Source organism: Oncorhynchus clarkii, chromosome 1 (assembly GCF_045791955.1).
Source record: "Oncorhynchus clarkii lewisi isolate Uvic-CL-2024 chromosome 1, UVic_Ocla_1.0, whole genome shotgun sequence".
Lineage (NCBI taxonomy): Eukaryota > Metazoa > Chordata > Actinopteri > Salmoniformes > Salmonidae > Oncorhynchus > Oncorhynchus clarkii.
The window spans coordinates 86,634,051-86,655,292 of record NC_092147.1 but is presented as its reverse complement, the minus strand read 5'-3'; the positions used below and the strand labels follow the sequence as shown (position 1 = coordinate 86,655,292).

Sequence of the window (21,242 nt, the reverse complement as noted above, 5' to 3'; positions counted from 1 at the left end):
AGGTGCTTTGCGGTTCCATGTAGATCCCGTTTGAGAGCCATGTTTATGAAGAGAGTCATCGATTGAACCCTTTTTGGTTCAATATAGTACCATCTCTTCTAGCAGTGTCATGTGTCCTAATGTGTTGGTCCTTATGTCTTAGAGCAGGGGTGGGCAGCTCCAGTCCTCCAGGGCCTGGTTGGTCTCACACTTTTTCTCCATCCCTAGCAAACACAGCTGATTAATCACCTGGCATTCTAAACTGAAGATCAGGATCAGGTGATTATTAGAGTCAGGTGTGTTAGCTGGGGCTGGAGCGAAAACTGTGGCACCAATCAGGCCCTGGAGGACTGGAATTGCCCACCCCTATCTTAGAGCAGGGGCATCTAGCTACCTCACAGTGTTCCATTTATCTAACTACCAGTGTTAACGTTGATACAGTATAACTGACTACGAGTAAGATAATATGCGGCTGTCAACAATTACAATGTAACTACCAAGTGAATGTACTTAATCTACTGTGTCTAGACCACGTTTCCCAAACTGGGTCCTGGGGACCCCAAGGGGTGCATGTTTTGGTTTATGCCCTAGTACTACACAGCTGATTCAAATAGGGCAAACACCAAAACGTGCACCCGTTAGGGTCCCCAGGACCCAGTTTGGGAAACGCTGGTCTAGGCTAATCGTATTCATCATATTAAGTAACACTCAGAATTCAACTGACCTGTTTCTATTGCTTTAATGGTTTTCCCTGTTTGATTTGATATGCTTCAATGTCCTGTCTGTTTATTTTATATGCTTCAATGTCCTGTCTGTTTATTTGATATGCTTCAATGTCCTGTCTGTTTATTTTATATGCTTCAATGTCCTGTCTGTTTATTTGATATGCTTCAATGTCCTGTCTGTTTATTTTATATGCTTCAATGTCCTGTCTGTTTGATTTGATATGCTTCAATGTCCTGTCTGGTTTATTTGATATGCTTCAATGTCCTGTCTGTTTATTTTATATGCTTCAATGTCCTGTCTGTTTATTTTATATGCTTCAATGTCCTGTCTGTTTATTTGATATGCTTCAATGTCCTGTCTGTTTATTTTATATGCTTCAATGTCCTGTCTGTTTGATTTGATATGCTTCAATGTCCTGTCTGGTTTATTTGATATGATTCAATGTCCTGTCTGGTTTATTTGATATGCTTCAATGTCCTGTCTGTTTATTTTATATGCTTCAATGTCCTGTCTGTTTGATTTGATATGCTTCAATGTCCTGTCTGGTTTATTTGATATGCTTCAATGTCCTGTCTGTTTATTTTATATGCTTCAATGTCCTGTCTGTTTGATTTGATATGCTTCAATGTCCTGTCTGTTTGATTTGATATGCTTCAATGTCCTGTCTGTTTGATTTGATATGCTTCAATGCTTCAAAGTGGTTCTAATCAAAATGCAGCTTCTTCTTTACAAATAATTATTTGTTGGGAAAATCAAGAGGAAAATGTTTGTCTCTTGGGGTAAATCGGAAAGAAATTCAACAACTTTTTAATTCTGCCGTTGTTGACTTGTGCCTCCTCTACTCCACGCGGCTGGGAGAGAGAGAGAGAAGGAGAGAGAGAGAGAGAGAGAGAGAGAGAGGTACAGAGGGAGGGAGAGAGGTACAGAGAGGGAGGGAGGGAGAGAGAGAGAGAGAGAGGGAGGGAGAGAGAGAGAGAGAGAGAGAGAGGGAGGGAGAGAGTGAGTTTGGGCTAATATTTTCTCATTATGTCTGTCATCCTCCACTGGAGAGCATCTCTCCTCTGGAATATCCAATTTGACTTCCTCTCAAATGTGCCAAAATGAAGAGTTTATGAAGAAAAATAACCTCTCTGCTGGATCCACCCTCTCTTCTTGACTCATGGTTTTGATATGACTTGGGGCCGTGATCTGTCAAACTATTGAAGTACATCCATAGACATAGATCCATGGATACAGTCTCTAAATGATGTTAATTGTAGGGATGGGTGATTAGGGGGTTTGTAGATGTTCTTACATAACTTTGTCACTGTTTGATGTTATTGGGTCATCTTTGCCATTTTTTTCACATTTTTTGACTTATGTCGCTATTTTTATTGACCTCTGTCACTGCGTTTTTAAATTTGATTGTATTTTATAAGACATTATCGGCTTTCTTCCCGTACACATGTACCATATTGAAAATGTATAAATTCATCATGTTTTACGTTGACATTTATTTGGCCGGTTTGCCATATTCCGATTGTGTATTACACCTTGCCATACATCTTGGGTTTGTTCATTGTTTTGTTTTGTTTTTTCTAATATATTCGATGCACTAAGCATTTGCACCTGCTATTTCAGAGAGAGTAAAAAACACATAAAAGCTAATAAAACGAATACAGTCAGTAGCCTGCAGGTATGAATGCATTGATTATATTGTAAAGCCATGAGGCAGGTGTGGATGCTTAGTGAATCAGCCACTAAGTACAGTCTACAGTTCCCTTTCCAGCATCCAGGCAGTTTCTTAATCACTGTCATTTACACAGCAGTGTCCCCCTGGCTCTCTGTGCTGCTTTCTGTTGGTCAATGAAGCTGGGAAACACAATGCTGCTTGTCAATGTATCTGTAGGATGTCGGTCCCCTCAGTGGATCAATATGTCATATCCTCTTCATCCCCGTGGGCCCATGCAGTGGTTTGATGTTTTAAAGGTGAAATCTGTGATTTGTACAGCAATATTTTTTCTTAAATTTTCAATTAATAATTTATAGCCATTGATTCCTAAAGAATATAAGTTCAGAATGCCTCATGAGCTTAGTAGAACTGTCTTACACCGTCCGTGTAATGGTAAACAAACACTGTGTAGCTTCAGAATGTGGTTAAACTATCATTTTGATCTCCTGGATGGTCAGTTCTTTCATCCATAGCTCCGTCTATGAATTTAAGAGTGGTTACATTTATTCAGACACATCTCTCAGCTGTATACCAACAAAAGTGGCGGGGCTGGAGCATCTGCTTTGTTGTTGTTTGAATGACGGACTACAGCTTTAAGGTACAGTGCTATTCTTTCCCATGGAATGCTACAGTATGCCGGCTCCCTGAGTGAGGGTTGGAGGCGCCGTGCGTGTTTGAAAGGAGACTCATGATAGTCTGCTCTGTGTGGAATGTCTCTCTCCAGGAATGCATTTCGGGGCATTTTACAAGCCTTTTCTCTCTGAGATGTTCTCTGTCTTGTAAACAGCAGCAGCAGAGCATTTCACAGTTTCCCCTTTGGGCTTGGCTGGACAGCAGTGAAAAACACTGCTTGATACTTCTCTCAGTCAGTGTTTCTGATGGTTTCCCAACCAGCTCTCTGGACCTGACACTCAGTTACTTTAAGGTGCAATTTGGGAGGAAATGGTCTGCGTCCCAAATGGCATCCTATTCCCTATATAGTGCACCACTTTTGACCTGAGCCCTATCAAAAGTAGTTCACTGTATAGGGAATATGGGTGCCATTTTGGAGGCAGACCCTGTCTCCCTCCCTCCCTCCAACCAACCAACCAACCAGCTCTCTGGTTCTGGGGCTCAGTTACTTGAAGATGCCTTTTGGATAAACCAGTCCTCCAGCTCCTCAGCCCCTCTCACGTTTTGCTATTGCAGTGCTGTTCTATCGGCTAGTTCTCCTATTCTCACCAGTGCTTGTCATAATATCAACCTGTCTGCATGGAGACATGACAGTTGCATGTGTGTACCGTATGTGTTTGTGAATTTCAATGAGAAAAGAGTACAAAAGGATACTAACTCACTTGCCAGACTCTGAAAATGCTTTAATTTCTCTGGCCTGCTTGACCAGCCTCTGAAAATGCTTTAATTTCTCTGGCCTGCTTGACCAGCCTCTGTCGTGATGCATAATGTGCATGAGCTTTCACTGTCTTAGGAACCGTCTGTTCAGAATTTAAAATGTAATCATGTATTCAGTATATGTCTATTTATTCATTCCCCATCCCTATGAAAGGATTTGAAGTAGACACTGTTTGAGGGTGTAAATGGTTGGATGGCTTTTAGTTGGTTAAGGAGTTAGAATTGCTTGTTCAATTCATTACATTTTGGGGTCTACCTTTATAAAGTGTGATGTGAAATTCCAGGCAGTGGAAGAAGCTACAGTACCACTTCTAGAGGCAGTTACACTACCACTTCTAGAGGCAGTTACAGTACCACTTCTAGAGGCAGTTGCAGTACCACTTCTAGAGGCAGTTACAGTACCACTTCTAGAGGCAGTTACAGTACCACTTCTAGAGGCAGCTGCAGTACCACTTCTAGAGGCAGTTACAGTACCACTTCTAGAGGCAGTTACAGTACCACTTCTAGAGGCAGCTACAGTACCACTTCTAGAGGCAGTTACAGTACCACTTCTAGAGGCAGTTACAGTACCACTTCTAGAGGCAGTTACAGTACCACTTCTAGAGGCAGTTACAGTACCACTTCTAGAGGCAGTTACCACTTCTAGAGGCAGTACCACTTCTAGAGGCAGTTACAGTACCACTTCTAGAGGCAGTTACAGTACCACTTCTAGAGGCAGCCGCAGTACCACTTCTAGAGGCAGTTACAATACCACTTCTAGAGGCAGTTGCAGTACCACTTCTAGAGGCAGTTACAGTACCACTTCTAGAGGCAGTTACAGTACCACTTCTAGAGGCAGTTACAGTACCACTTCTAGAGGCAGCTGCAGTACCACTTCTAGAGGCAGTTACAGTACCACTTCTAGAGGCAGTTGCAGTACCACTTCTAGAGGCAGTTACAGTACCACTTCTAGAGGCAGTTACAGTACCACTTCTAGAGGCAGCTGCAGTACCACTTCTAGAGGCAGTTACAATACCACTTCTAGAGGCAGTTACAGTACCACTTCTAGAGGCAGTTACAGTACCACTTCTAGAGGCAGCTGCAGTACCACTTCTAGAGGCTGTTACAATACCACTTCTAGAGGCAGTTGCAGTACCACTTCTAGAGGCAGTTACAGTACCACTTCTAGAGGCAGTTACAGTACCACTTCTAGAGGCAGCTACAGTACCACTTCTAGAGGCAGTTACAGTACCACTTCTAGAGGCAGTTACAGTACCACTTCTAGAGGCAGTTACAGTACCACTTCTAGAGGCAGTTACAGTACCACTTCTAGAGGCAGTTGCAGTACCACTTCTAGAGGCAGTTACAGTACCACTTCTAGAGGCAGTTACAGTACCACTTCTAGAGGCAGTTACAGTACCACTTCTAGAGGCAGCTACAGTGCTCAGGTCAAAACTAGTGCACTACTGTTGGCCATAGGGCTCTGGTCAAAACTAGTGCACTACTGTTGGCCATAGGGCTCTGGTCAAAACTAGTGCACTACTGTTGGCCACGGGGCTCTGGTCAAAACTAGTGCACTACTGTTGGCCATAGGGCTCTGGTCAAAACTAGTGCACTACTGTTGGCCATAGGGCTCTGGTCAAAACTAGTGCACTACTGTTGGCCATAGGGCTCTGGTCAAAACTAGTACACTACTGTTGGCCATAGGGCTCTGGTCAAAACTAGTGCACTACTGTTGGCCACAGGGCTCTGGTCAAAACTAGTGCACTACTGTTGGCCATAGGGCTCTGGTCAAAACTAGTGCACTACTGTTGGCCACGGGGCTCTGGTCAAAACTAGTGCACTACTGTTGGCCATAGGGCTCTGGTCAAAACTAGTGCACTACTGTTGGCCACAGGGCTCTGGTCAAAACTAGTGCACTACTGTTGGCCACAGGGCTCTGGTCAAAACTAGTGCACTAATGTTGGCCACAGGGCTCTGGTCAAAACTAGTGCACTACTGTTGGCCATAGGGCTCTGGTCAAAACTAGTGTTCTACTTCTGGGAATACGGTGCCATCTGGGATGCAGACAGCATCTTTCTCTGTTTTTAATTCTTCAGAGACTCTCGCTTGCAGTCAGGCAGGCAGCTCTCTTGCTGTCAGGAAGAGCCATGTCACCCCATAATAACTTCCAACCACACACACTTCCAACACACACACACACTTCCAACACACACACACACACACACACACACACATTCCAACACACACACACACACTTCCAACACACACACACACTTCCAACACACACACACACAAACACACACACACACACATCCAACACACACACACTTCCGACACACACACATCCAACACACACACACTTCCAACACACACACACACATCCAACACACACACACACACATCCAACACACACACACTTCCGACACACACAAACACACACACATCCAACACACACACACTTCCAACACACACACACACTTCCGACACACACACACACACACACACATCCAACACACACACACTTCCAACACACACACACACATCCAACACACACACACACACAACCAACACACACACACATCCAACACAGCCGCCGTTGGCTCGGTGTGATGATGCCTGTTTTGACAGCATGCCAGAAGACAGAGTCTGTATCTCAAATGGCACCCTATTCACTATATAGTGCACTACTTTTGACCAGGATTCATAGGGCTCTTGTCAGAAGTAATGCACTATGTAGGAGAATAGGGTGCATTTGGGATACAGGGAGTGTATTATTATTTAATGATGGGATTTCTTTCTGAGCAACATATTTCTACATAAGCTGCAACTACTGTAGTAGTGATACGCAGTAACCTGTAGTGGTGGATAAGCCTCACATGAACAGTTACACATGAACAGTTACAGTAACTACTGTAGTAGTGGATACGCCTCACATGAACAGTTACAGTAACTACTGTAGTAGTGGATACAGTAACCTCACATGAACAGTTACAGTAACTACTGTAGTAGTGATACGCCTCACATGAACAGTTACAGTAACTACTGTAGTAGTGATACGCCTCACATGAACAGTTACAGTAACTACTGTAGTAGTGATACGCCCCACATGAACAGTTACAGTAACTACTGTAGTAGTGATACACCCCACATGAACAGTTACAGTAACTACTGTAGTAGTGGATACGCCCCACATGAACAGTTACAGTAACTACTGTAGTAGTGATACACCTCACATGAACAGTTACAGTAACTACTGTAGTAGTGGATACGCCCCACATGAACAGTTACAGTAACTACTGTAGTAGTGGATACACCTCACATGAACAGTTACAGTAACTACTGTAGTAGTGATACGCCTCACATGAACAGTTACAGTAACTACTGTAGTAGTGATACGCCTCACATGAACAGTTACAGTAACTACTGTAGTAGTGATACGCCCCACATGAACAGTTACAGTAACTACTGTAGTAGTGATACGCCTCACATGAACAGTTACAGTAACTACTGTAGTAGTGATACGCCTCACATGAACAGTTACAGTAACTACTGTAGTAGTGGATACACCTCACATGAACAGTTACAGTAACTACTGTAGTAGTGATACACCTCACATGAACAGTTACAGTAACTACTGTAGTAGTGATACACCTCACATGAACAGTTACAGTAACTACTGTAGTAGTGGATACGCCTCACATGAACAGTTACAGTAACTACTGTAGTAGTGATACACCCCACATGAACAGTTACAGTAACTACTGTAGTAGTGATACGCCTCACATGAACAGTTACAGTAACTACTGTAGTAGTGGATACGCCTCACATGAACAGTTACAGTAACTACTGTAGTAGTGATACACCCCACATGAACAGTTACAGTAACTACTGTAGTAGTGATACGCCTCACATGAACAGTTACAGTAACTACTGTAGTAATGATACACCCCACATGAACAGTTACAGTAACTACTGTAGTAGTGATACGCCTCACATGAACAGTTACAGTAACTACTGTAGTAGTGGATACGCCCCACATGAACAGTTACAGTAACTACTGTAGTAGTGGATACACCCCACATGAACAGTTACAGTAACTACTGTAGTAGTGATACGCCTCACATGAACAGTTACAGTAACTACTGTAGTAGTGATACGCCTCACATGAACAGTTACAGTAACTACTGTAGTAGTGATACGCCCCACATGAACAGTTACAGTAACTACTGTAGTAGTGATACGCCTCACATGAACAGTTACAGTAACTACTGTAGTAGTGATACGCCCCACATGAACAGTTACAGTAACTACTGTAGTAGTGATACGCCCCACATGAACAGTTACAGTAACTACTGTAGTAGTGATACACCTCACATGAACAGTTACAGTAACTACTGTAGTAGTGATACACCTCACATGAACAGTTACAGTAACTACTGTAGTAGTGATACGAACCAGTAACTACTGTACATGAACAGTTACAGTAACTACTGTAGTAGTGATACGCCCCACACTGTGAACTGTAGTAGTGATACACATGAACAGTTACAGTAACTACTGTAGTAGTGATACGCCCCACATGAACAGTTACAGTAACTACTGTAGTAGTGATACGCCCCACATGAACAGTTACAGTAACTACTGTAGTAGTGATACGCCTCACATGAACAGTTACAGTAACTACTGTAGTAGTGATACGCCCCACATGAACAGTTACAGTAACTACTGTAGTAGTGATACGCCTCACATGAACAGTTACAGTAACTACTGTAGTAGTGATACGCCCCACATGAACAGTTACAGTAACTACTGTAGTAGTGATACGCCCCACATGAACAGTTACAGTAACTACTGTAGTAGTGATACGCCCCACATGAACAGTTACAGTAACTACTGTAGTAGTGGATACGCCTCACATGAACAGTTACAGTAACTACTGTAGTAGTGGATACGCCCCACATGAACAGTTACAGTAACTACTGTAGTAGTGGATACGACATGAACAGTTACAGTAACTACTGTAGTAGTGGATACCCTCACATGAACAGTTACAGTAACTACTGTAGTAGTGATACAGTAACCCCACATGAACAGTTACAGTAACTACTGTAGTAGTGATACGCCCCACATGAACAGTTACAGTAACTACTGTAGTAGTGATACACCTCACATGAACAGTTACAGTAACTACTGTAGTAGTGATACGCCCCACATGAACAGTTACAGTAACTACTGTAGTAGTGATACGCCCCACATGAACAGTTACAGTAACTACTGTAGTAGTGATACACCTCACATGAACAGTTACAGTAACTACTGTAGTAGTGGATACGCCTCACATGAACAGTTACAGTAACTACTGTAGTAGTGATACACCTCACATGAACAGTTACAGTAACTACTGTAGTAGTGGATACGCCCCACATGAACAGTTACAGTAACTACTGTAGTAGTGGATACACCTCACATGAACAGTTACAGTAACTACTGTAGTAGTGGATACACCTCACATGAACAGTTACAGTAACTACTGTAGTAGTGATACACCTCACATGAACAGTTACAGTAACTACTGTAGTAGTGATACACCTCACATGAACAGTTACAGTAACTACTGTAGTAGTACGCCCCACATGAACAGTTACAGTAACTACTGTAGTAGTGATACGCCTCACACATGAACAGTTACAGTAACTACTGTAGTAGTGATACACCTCACATGAACAGTTACAGTAACTACTGTAGTAGTGATACACCTCACATGAACAGTTACAGTAACTACTGTAGTAGTGGATACGCCTCACATGAACAGTTACAGTAACTACTGTAGTAGTGGATACACCTCACATGAACAGTTACAGTAACTACTGTAGTAGTGATACACCTCACATGAACAGTTACAGTAACTACTGTAGTAGTGGATACACCTCACATGAACAGTTACAGTAACTACTGTAGTAGTGATACACCTCACATGAACAGTTACAGTAACTACTGTAGTAGTGATACGCCTCACATGAACAGTTACAGTAACTACTGTAGTAGTGATACACCTGTAGTAGTGGATACACATGAACAGTTACAGTAACTACTGTAGTAATGATACACCTCACATGAACAGTTACAGTAACTACTGTAGTAGTGATACGCCCCACATGAACAGTTACAGTAACTACTGTAGTAGTGATACGCCCCACATGAACAGTTACAGTAACTACTGTAGTAGTGATACACCTCACATGAACAGTTACAGTAACTACTGTAGTAGTGATACACCTCACATGAACAGTTACAGTAACTACTGTAGTAATGATACACCTCACATGAACAGTTACAGTAACTACTGTAGTAGTGATACGCCCCACATGAACAGTTACAGTAACTACTGTAGTAGTGATACGCCCCACATGAACAGTTACAGTAACTACTGTAGTAGTGATACACCTCACATGAACAGTTACAGTAACTACTGTAGTAGTGATACGCCCCACATGAACAGTTACAGTAACTACTGTAGTAATGATACACCTCACATGAACAGTTACAGTAACTACTGTAGTAGTGATACACCTCACATGAACAGTTACAGTAACTACTGTAGTAGTGGATACACCTCACATGAACAGTTACAGTAACTACTGTAGTAATGATACACCTCACATGAACAGTTACAGTAACTACTGTAGTAGTGATACGCCTCACATGAACAGTTACAGTAACTACTGTAGTAGTGATACGCCCCACATGAACAGTTACAGTAACTACTGTAGTAGTGATACACCTCACATGAACAGTTACAGTAACTACTGTAGTAGTGATACACCTCACATGAACAGTTACAGTAACTACTGTAGTAGTGATACACCTCACATGAACAGTTACAGTAACTACTGTAGTAGTGATACACCTCACATGAACAGTTACAGTAACTACTGTAGTAGTGATACACCTCACATGAACAGTTACAGTAACTACTGTAGTAGTGATACACCTCACATGAACAGTTACAGTAACTACTGTAGTAGTGATACACCTCACATGAACAGTTACAGTAACTACTGTAGTAGTGATACACCTCACATGAACAGTTACAGTAACTACTGTAGTAGTGATACACCTCACATGAACAGTTACAGTAACTACTGTAGTAGTGGATACACCTCACATGAACAGTTACAGTAACTACTGTAGTAGTGGATACGCCCCACATGAACAGTTACAGTAACTACTGTAGTAGTGGAGACACCTCACATGAACAGTTACAGTAACTACTGTAGTAGTGATACGCCTCACATGAACAGTTACAGTAACTACTGTAGTAGTGATACGCCTCACATGAACAGTTACAGTAACTACTGTAGTAGTGATACGCCTCACATGAACAGTTACAGTAACTACTGTAATAGTGATACACCTCACATGAACAGTTACAGTAACTACTGTAATAGTGATACACCTCACATGAACAGTTACAGTAACTACTGTAGTAGTGATACGCCCCACATGAACAGTTACAGTAACTACTGTAGTAGTGGATACGCCCCACATGAACAGTTACAGTAACTACTGTAGTAGTGATACGCCTCACATGAACAGTTACAGTAACTACTGTAGTAGTGATACACCTCACATGAACAGTTACAGTAACTACTGTAGTAGTGATACGCCCCACATGAACAGTTACAGTAACTACTGTAGTAGTGGATACGCCCCACATGAACAGTTACAGTAACTACTGTAGTAGTGATACACCTCACATGAACAGTTACAGTAACTACTGTAGTAGTGATACGCCCCACATGAACAGTTACAGTAACTACTGTAGTAGTGATACACCTCACATGAACAGTTACAGTAACTACTGTAGTAGTGATACGCCCCACATGAACAGTTACAGTAACTACTGTAGTAGTGATACACCTCACATGAACAGTTACAGTAACTACTGTAGTAGTGATACGCCCCACATGAACAGTTACAGTAACTACTGTAGTAGTGGATACGCCCCACATGAACAGTTACAGTAACTACTGTAGTAGTGATACGCCTCACATGAACAGTTACAGTAACTACTGTAGTAGTGATACACCTCACATGAACAGTTACAGTAACTACTGTAGTAGTGATACGCCTCACATGAACAGTTACAGTAACTACTGTAGTAGTGGATACGCCCCACATGAACAGTTACAGTAACTACTGTAGTAGTGATACACCTCACATGAACAGTTACAGTAACTACTGTAGTAGTGATACGCCCCACATGAACAGTTACAGTAACTACTGTAGTAGTGATACACCTCACATGAACAGTTACAGTAACTACTGTAGTAGTGATACGCCCCACATGAACAGTTACAGTAACTACTGTAGTAGTGATACACCTCACATGAACAGTTACAGTAACTACTGTAGTAGTGATACGCCCCACATGAACAGTTACAGTAACTACTGTAGTAGTGATACACCTCACATGAACAGTTACAGTAACTACTGTAGTAGTGATACACCTCACATGAACAGTTACAGTAACTACTGTAGTAGTGGATACACCTCACATGAACAGTTACAGTAACTACTGTAATAGTGATACACCTCACATGAACAGTTACAGTAACTACTGTAGTAGTGATACACCTCACATGAACAGTTACAGTAACTACTGTAGTAATGGAGACACCTCACATGAACAGTTACAGTAACTACTGTAGTAGTGATACACCCCACATGAACAGTTACAGTAACTACTGTAGTAGTGGATACGCCCCACATGAACAGTTACAGTAACTACTGTAGTAGTGGATACACCTCACATGAACAGTTACAGTAACTACTGTAGTAGTGGATACACCTCACATGAACAGTTACAGTAACTACTGTAGTAGTGATACACCTCACATGAACAGTTACAGTAACTACTGTAGTAGTGATACGCCTCACATGAACAGTTACAGTAACTACTGTAGTAGTGGATACACCTCACATGAACAGTTACAGTAACTACTGTAGTAGTGATACACCTCACATGAACAGTTACAGTAACTACTGTAGTAGTGGATACGCCTCACATGAACAGTTACAGTAACTACTGTAGTAGTGGATACACCTCACATGAACAGTTACAGTAACTACTGTAGTAGTGATACACCTCACATGAACAGTTACAGTAACTACTGTAGTAGTGGATACACCTCACATGAACAGTTACAGTAACTACTGTAGTAGTGGATACGCCCCACATGAACAGTTACAGTAACTACTGTAGTAGTGATACGCCTCACATGAACAGTTACAGTAACTACTGTAGTAGTGACATGAACAGTTACAGTAACTACACATGAACAGTTACAGTAACTACTGTAGTAGTGATACGCCTCACATGAACAGTTACAGTAACTACTGTAGTAGTGATACGCCTCACATGAACAGTTACAGTAACTACTGTAGTAGTGATACGCCTCACATGAACAGTTACAGTAACTACTGTAGTAGTGATACGCCTCACATGAACAGTTACAGTAACTACTGTAGTAGTGATACGCCCCACATGAACAGTTACAGTAACTACTGTAGTAGTGGATACGCCTCACATGAACAGTTACAGTAACTACTGTAGTAGTGATACGCCTCACATGAACAGTTACAGTAACTACTGTAGTAGTGGATACGCCTCACATGAACAGTTACAGTAACTACTGTAGTAGTGATACGCCTCACATGAACAGTTACAGTAACTACTGTAGTAGTGATACGCCCCACATGAACAGTTACAGTAACTACTGTAGTAGTGATACGCCTCACATGAACAGTTACAGTAACTACTGTAGTAGTGATACGCCCCACATGAACAGTTACAGTAACTACTGTAATAGTGATACACCTCACATGAACAGTTACAGTAACTACTGTAGTAGTGATACACCTCACATGAACAGTTACAGTAACTACTGTAGTAGTGGATACACCTCACATGAACAGTTACAGTAACTACTGTAATAGTGATACACCTCACATGAACAGTTACAGTAACTACTGTAGTAGTGATACGCCCCACATGAACAGTTACAGTAACTACTGTAGTAGTGATACACCTCACATGAACAGTTACAGTAACTACTGTAGTAGTGGATACACCTCACATGAACAGTTACAGTAACTACTGTAGTAGTGATACACCTCACATGAACAGTTACAGTAACTACTGTAGTAGTGGATACACCTCACATGAACAGTTACAGTAACTACTGTAGTAGTGATACACCTCACATGAACAGTTACAGTAACTACTGTAGTAGTGGATACACCTCACATGAACAGTTACAGTAACTACTGTAGTAGTGATACACCTCACATGAACAGTTACAGTAACTACTGTAGTAGTGATACACCTCACATGAACAGTTACAGTAACTACTGTAGTAGTGATACACCTCACATGAACAGTTACAGTAACTACTGTAGTAGTGGATACACCTCACATGAACAGTTACAGTAACTACTGTAGTAATGGAGACACCTCACATGAACAGTTACAGTAACTACTGTAGTAATGGAGACACCTCACATGAACAGTTACAGTAACTACTGTAATAGTGACACACCTCACATGAACAGTTACAGTAACTACTGTAATAGTGATACACCTCACATGAACAGTTACAGTAACTACTGTAATAGTGATACACCTCACATGAACAGTTACAGTAACTACTGTAATAGTGATACACCTCACATGAACAGTTACAGTACTCAGATCTCCTGACATCAGTTGCCTTGATGAGATAGGCCATCGGGCTTCCTGGAAACCACATAGAGAGGAGTTGAAGGCCGTCCACAGTGTTGAGACTTTTGTGTTGCTGTGATGTTGACAGGGACAGTCCAGTATTGAGAGAGAGAAGCAGCACTGTTGGTACCAGATGTACACTAGAGTATTCAGGCTGCGTAGAGCGGACATGAGATGACTTATTCCTCACCTCATCATAAACCACTCATCACAAACTCTTTATGCATAAACACGTTGGGATTCATCTACCTCTGGTCCTGTTCTTCAAAACCCTGGTCCCAGATCTGTCCATCTCGTTGTATAGCCAACTGGCGTGGTGCTATGTTTGGCATGACAATGACCATAACAGTTGGCAAGGCAACATAAACTGATCTGGAACCAGGCTACCTGTTGCCCTCCTATGGCTGGGAGTCCAGTCCAGTCTGCTGTCTTTGGACTGGACTCCCAGCCAGTCTGTTGTCTTAGGCTGGGAGTCCAGTCCAGTCTGTTGTCTTTGGCTGGGAGTCCAGTCCAGTCTGTTGTCTTAGGCGGGGAGTCCAGTCCAGTCTGTTGTCTTAGGCTGGGAGTCCAGTCCAGTCTGTTGTCTTAGGCTAGGAGTCCAGTCCAGTCTGTTGTCTTAGGCTAGGAGTCCAGTCCAGTCTGTTGTCTTAGGCTGGGAGTCCAGTCCAGTCTGTTGTCTTAGGCTGGGAGTCCAGTCCAGTCTGCTGTCTTTGGCTGGGAGTCCAGTCCAGTCTGTTGTCTTAGGCTGGGAGTCCAGTCCAGTCTGTTGTCTTAGGCTGGGAGTCCAGTCCAGTCTGCTGTCTTAGGCTGGGACTCCAGTCCAGTCTGTTTATTGTCTTGTGTTTCTTTCCAGGGTACAGAGGTCAGAAAGGAGAGAGGGGTCAGCTAGGTCTGGGGATACCAGGAGCTCCAGGTCTGGCAGGACCACCAGGTAACAGCTAGACACCACACACACGCACACACACGCACGCACGCACGCACGCACGCACGCACGCACACACACACACACACACACACACACACACACACACACACTGCACACTGCTTTGAAGGAGTGGTGAAATGATGCTAAGCCATATAGCCATTGAAGCACAAGAAGGAAAATGTAATGTAAACTTGGAGCAACCATTACATCATTGTGTTTCGTATGAAGTTATTTCATATTTACACTTGAACCTGATGCTTTATGAAAGGGGGGAAATACCAGTATACCATCATTGTACGGCTGTAGTTGTAGAATCCTACACTTACGGTGGGTAAAACTGTATATCTTGAACTCTCCGTTATAAACTTGTTGTCCTCAGGGCACCATCGAAAATGACACCCTGGTCTCAATGGGCTCCCCTGATTAAATACAAGTCAAACATTCCTTCAAATAAAAAGCTGACACCAGTGTCATGACTGTTTATAAACTCTGTTATGTCATGTTTATGACAGTGTTATGTCATGTTTATGACAGTGTAATGTCATGGTTATGACAGTGTTATGTCATGTTTATGACAGTGTAATGTCATGTTTATGACAGTGTAATGTCATGTTATGACAGTGTTATGTCATGTTATGACAGTGTTATGTCATGTTATGACAGTGTAATGTCATGGTTATGACAGTGTAATGTCATGTTATGACTGTGTTATGTCATGTTATGACAGTAATGTCATGGTTATGATAGTGTAATGTCATGGTTATGACAGTGTAATGTCATGTTATGACAGTGTCATGTCATGTTATGACAGTGTCATGTCATGTTATGACAGTGTCATGTCATGTTATGACAGTGTCATGTCATGTTATGACAGTGTTATGTCATGTTATGACAGTGTTATGTCATGTTATGACAGTGTTATGTCATGTTATGACAGGTATGTCATGGTTATGACAGTTATGTCATGGTTATGACAGTGTAATGTCATGGTTATGACAGTGTTATGTCATGTTATGACAGTGTTATGTCATGTTATGACTGTTATGTCATGGTTATGATAGTGTTATGTCATGTTATGACAGTGTAATGTCATGGTTATGACAGTGTAATGTCATGTTATGACAGTGTTATGTCATGTTATGACAGTGTAATGTCATGGTTATGATAGTGTTATGTCATGTTATGACAGTGTAATGTCATGGTTATGACAGTGTAATGTCATGTTTATGACAGTTATGACATGGTTATGACAGTGTAATGTCATGGTTATGACAGTTATGTCATGTTATGACAGTGTAATGTCATGGTTATGACAGTTATGTCATGTTATGACAGTTATGTCATGGTTATGACAGTGTCATGTAGCCCTTATGAATGAGGGTTCAAGTAAAGTGTAACCACCAGCTCTAACATGGACAACAGTTCATCCTGAGGTCGTTTGATGTTTTCAGTTTAAAAACACTAGTAATTAGTAAGCCAACAGAACTAATGAGCAGAGCTACTCATAATGACTCTCTCTTACGCTGAGGTACCAAGCTGACACGAAACAATTAGTACATCATCACTGATAGGGCGGATATAAAAGAAACATACACTTAAATCTCTTATTTCCATTTGATCAACTCTCTCACTTTTCAGCATGATCTCAGAGAGATTCTTCTCTGCCGGGAGCGAAGCAGCAAAATCTTTCATTCTGATCTTTTTGTGCAGAACATTAACTTTTTATTGTGATCTGTATTGAGGAGGGGTTTGTGTGTAAAGTATGCATGAGAGTGGGTGTTTTCATCTCCTTTTTAAGAGTTGCAGTTTGGCACATGAAAGCAGTTTTGTTAGCTGACTAGATAATACTGTTCCCAGTAATATACTGCTCCTCTGATAACATCCTGTTTTCCTTCATGGTTTATTTGATTGATTAAACAATCACCCAATGGTTGCGTCCCAATCATCTCTACTTCCTCCTGAAGTTCACTACTCCCCACAAATGTGAAAGTGTTTTTGTCTGCAGGTGAACCTGGAAGCAGTATCCAGGGGCCATCGGGCCCTTCAGGTCCCCAGGGACCTCATGGTAAATGTGATCCCAGTGACTGTCTCCATCCATCCTCTCACTCCACACGGAACGGCTAGGGTCCCCCCTCAACTGATAGGGGAACCTTCAATGAATAAGGGCCCTCTCAATGGCTAGGGCCCAGGGGCCCCCTCCACCCATCCAGCCTCCATTTCTCTACAGCAGTCAACCATAGGCACAGGAGCCGGGCGTGTGGAGCCTGATCACTCAGTCAGCTCATATCAGACAGACAGTATCGTCCTTGTGGTCAGTTTTACATTGAAAACACACATCCTCTGTTTCTGCTTTACATGGGAAAGACTCAACCAGAAATATATACAACATGTATCTCAACACAATGGTGTAGGATGAAATTGCCCATAGATGCTGATCTTGGGTCAGTTTTGCATTTTCCCCACCAATTGTTAAGGTTAGGATTGGGGGAGGGGAAGCTGATCCTAGATCTGTACCTAGTGGAAACTTCACCCTGGAGCGCTCACAACCGCCTTTCGGTTTTCTTATGACCATAGAAGCATTGAAATGCAATTATTTGTTACTTTACGTTGATGGTTGTTCTATTCATTTGAAATGTGTTACAGTCCATTATTATTGTCATTGTAGCTATGATGATCATATGAAGTACTGTTTCATGTATTTCTTGTTTTCACACAACTCCCCTGCTGTGACCTGATGCATTCCATATTCATTCACATGAAGTCTTTTGAGGCCGTAAATTAAGTTGTTTCTTTAAATAATACTGTCGGGAGAAAACATTTTCTTAATGATTTAATAATGCTTGTTTATGGGGATAGCTATGCACACGTTTGGTCTCATTTGATGTTTTCGTTGTGTGTGTGTGAGCTGGTAAACAGGCAGTCTGAAATGTGTGTGTTTGTGTATGACTAATCAATATTCTTTGTGTGAACTGTTTATGCAAAGTGAAGGAGGATCATGTAACACGAAATATAGTTCTGAATATATATTTCATATATTAATATATATTTCCTCAATGAATGGGATATTTGTGAAACGTGTTAGAAGGAAGCTAGCTACATGAGTTGATCCATTTACATAACATAATGAATATCTTGTCGTGTAATTCAGTACTAGAGCTTTGTTTATGAATTTTATGAAGTTTTGAGAATGCTAAATATTCTGTGTTTCAAACACTACCAGTCAGATATATTGCATGATACTGTTGTAATTGTAAAGGGATGGTCTGGTATCAAAACAGAATACTGGCTTCCTCTCTCGTCACCCTACACTCTAGGTACTTTATGTGAGGTGTTACTCAGTGAGATCTCTTCACATACTATACACCTCAACATGTAGTGTTCATAACAGACTAATTGAGTAGCCTGCTAGATTGGGTTCTGAGTTCTGATATTATTCAACAGGTAACATCGCCTGACTGTTGCCATATCTCAAGACAACCAGCACAACATGATCAAGGGTTAAACACTATCTTAATGCCAACTGAATGTAGTTTGTGACGGCTTGGTCAAGTTGACATTTCTTCCATGTACAGTTTGTGTGTAAGTGTGTATATTATGCTAATGTCGTATCACCTCACGTTCACGTGAAGTTAGCCGCGAGGACTTCAATGTAGATTTCTTGCAGTCATACATATGGCTAACATGAAGTAGGACAGTTTCCCTTTATCCATGGTCTTGTCTCCAAAGAGGGCAAACAAATACATGTCAAATACTACAGTGATTGATTGAAATGGCCCAGTACAATGAAACCAATAGAATATGGTAGGATCGGAGATGTTGTTACATCGCTGCTCTTTTGGCAACATGGTCTCATTAGAATATGTCAAACAAATAGTGCCATTTAACTACATAGGTATATGTGGACATATTACTGATATGTCACTAAGTTAGACGTCACTTATGATGACATATTAGCTACTTATATGTCACTATAACGTCTGCTTATGGGGTCAGATTCATGATGTGTCAGCTTTTATTGTTTACATGGAGAGTATACAGCTGATTCCTCCATCAGAACTGTGTATACATCAGTCTACATGGGAGTATACAGCTGAGTCCTCTATCAGAACTGTGTGTACATCAGTCTACATGGAGTATACAGCTGATTCCTCCATCAGAACTGTGTGTACATCAGTCTACATGGAGTATACAGCTGGTTACTCTATCAGAACTGTGTGTACATCAGTCTACATGGAGTATACAGCTGATTCCTCCATCAGAACTGTGTACATCAGTCTACATGGAGTATACAGCTGATTCCTCTATCAGAACTGTGTGTACATCAGTCTACATGGAGTATACAGCTGGTTACTCTATCAGAACTGTGTGTACATCAGTCTACATGAAGTATACAGCTGGTTACTCTATCAGAACTGTGTGTACATCAGTCTACATGGAGAGTATACAGCTGGTTACTCTATCAGAACTGTGTGTACATCAGTCTACATGGAGTATACAGCTGGTTACTCTATCAGAACTGTGTGTACATCAGTCTACATGGAGTATACAGCTGGTTACTCTATCAGAACTGTGTGTACATCAGTCTACATGGAGTATACAGCTGAGTCCTCCATCAGAACTGTGTGTACATCAGTCTACATGGAGTATACAGCTGATTCCTCCATCAGAACTGTGTGTACATCAGTCTACATGGAGTATACAGCTGATTCCTCCATCAGAACTGTGTGTACATCAGTCTACATGGAGTATACAGCTGATTCCTCCATCAGAACTGTGTACATCAGTCTACATGGAGTATACAGCTGATTCCTCCATCAGAACTGTGTGTACATCAGTCTACATGGAGTATACAGCTGAGTCCTCCATCAGAACTGTGTGTACATCAGTCTACATGGAGTATACAGCTGGTTACTCTATCAGAACTGTGTGTACATCAGTCTACATGGAGTATACAGCTGGTTACTCTATCAGAACTGTGTGTACATCAGTCTACATGGAGTATACAGCTGAGTCCTCCATCAGAACTGTGTGTACATCAGTCTACATGGAGTATACAGCTGATTCCTCCATCAGAACTGTGTGTACATCAGTCTACATGGAGTATACAGCTGAGTCCTCCATCAGAACTGTGTGTACATCAGTCTACATGGGTGCTATGTGTATATTTAGATGTTGAAGCCATAAGAGGTGATCTTTCTTATCTAATAACAACACTGCAATATTTTACTTCTGAGTTTTCTTTGTTTGTTTTCTTGGTGGGTCTTTACTTGAACTCTTATGTTTTTATTTTTTATTTTGACAATATCTGTACATTACGGCTCAGATACATATTTCTCCCTCAACTGTTTGACCATGTAGCATTGTTTGTCACTGTATACATATATATTATGTTGGTGTGTTTTAAGACTGGAGTTATTTTGTTATTTATTTGTTGTGTTTCTGATTGGAAAGTAATAAGCTAAGAATCAAGGACATTAATTAAATATCTCTGTACTTCTCCAATGTTATCAGAGTGCTCTCTCTGTCACTCAGGCCTCAATTCAAACAAACATGCCCTTAGGTGTTTCATTTTGACCCAGTGACCTAAAACCCGGGAAAAACACCCGGTAGACTGTCGTCATAGAGATTGATAAGATGTGTGTTTCCAGACGCATTCAGTAGTTAAACAAAGGTACTATGCAATAACTATATTATTGTCGTCTCCTTAAACCGACCCTAGGCAGTACTGGATACATGGTGGGAGGCAA

The 21,242-nt window shown here is 41.5% G+C and overlaps 1 protein-coding gene across 1 annotated transcript in view; it reads left to right on the top strand.

The window, feature by feature from the left end:
• LOC139410610 (collagen alpha-1(XIX) chain-like) overlaps positions 1-19,230 on the top strand; it is a 248,638-nt gene extending 229,408 nt beyond the window's left edge. The window contains exons 51-52 of the mRNA XM_071155964.1: positions 15,424-15,501; positions 17,501-19,230. Coding sequence (XP_071012065.1) covers positions 15,424-15,501; positions 17,501-17,619 — 197 coding nt within the window. The 3' untranslated portion in view covers positions 17,620-19,230. The remainder of the gene's footprint in view (positions 1-15,423; positions 15,502-17,500) is intronic.
• The last annotated feature ends 2,012 nt before the right edge of the window (positions 19,231-21,242 follow it).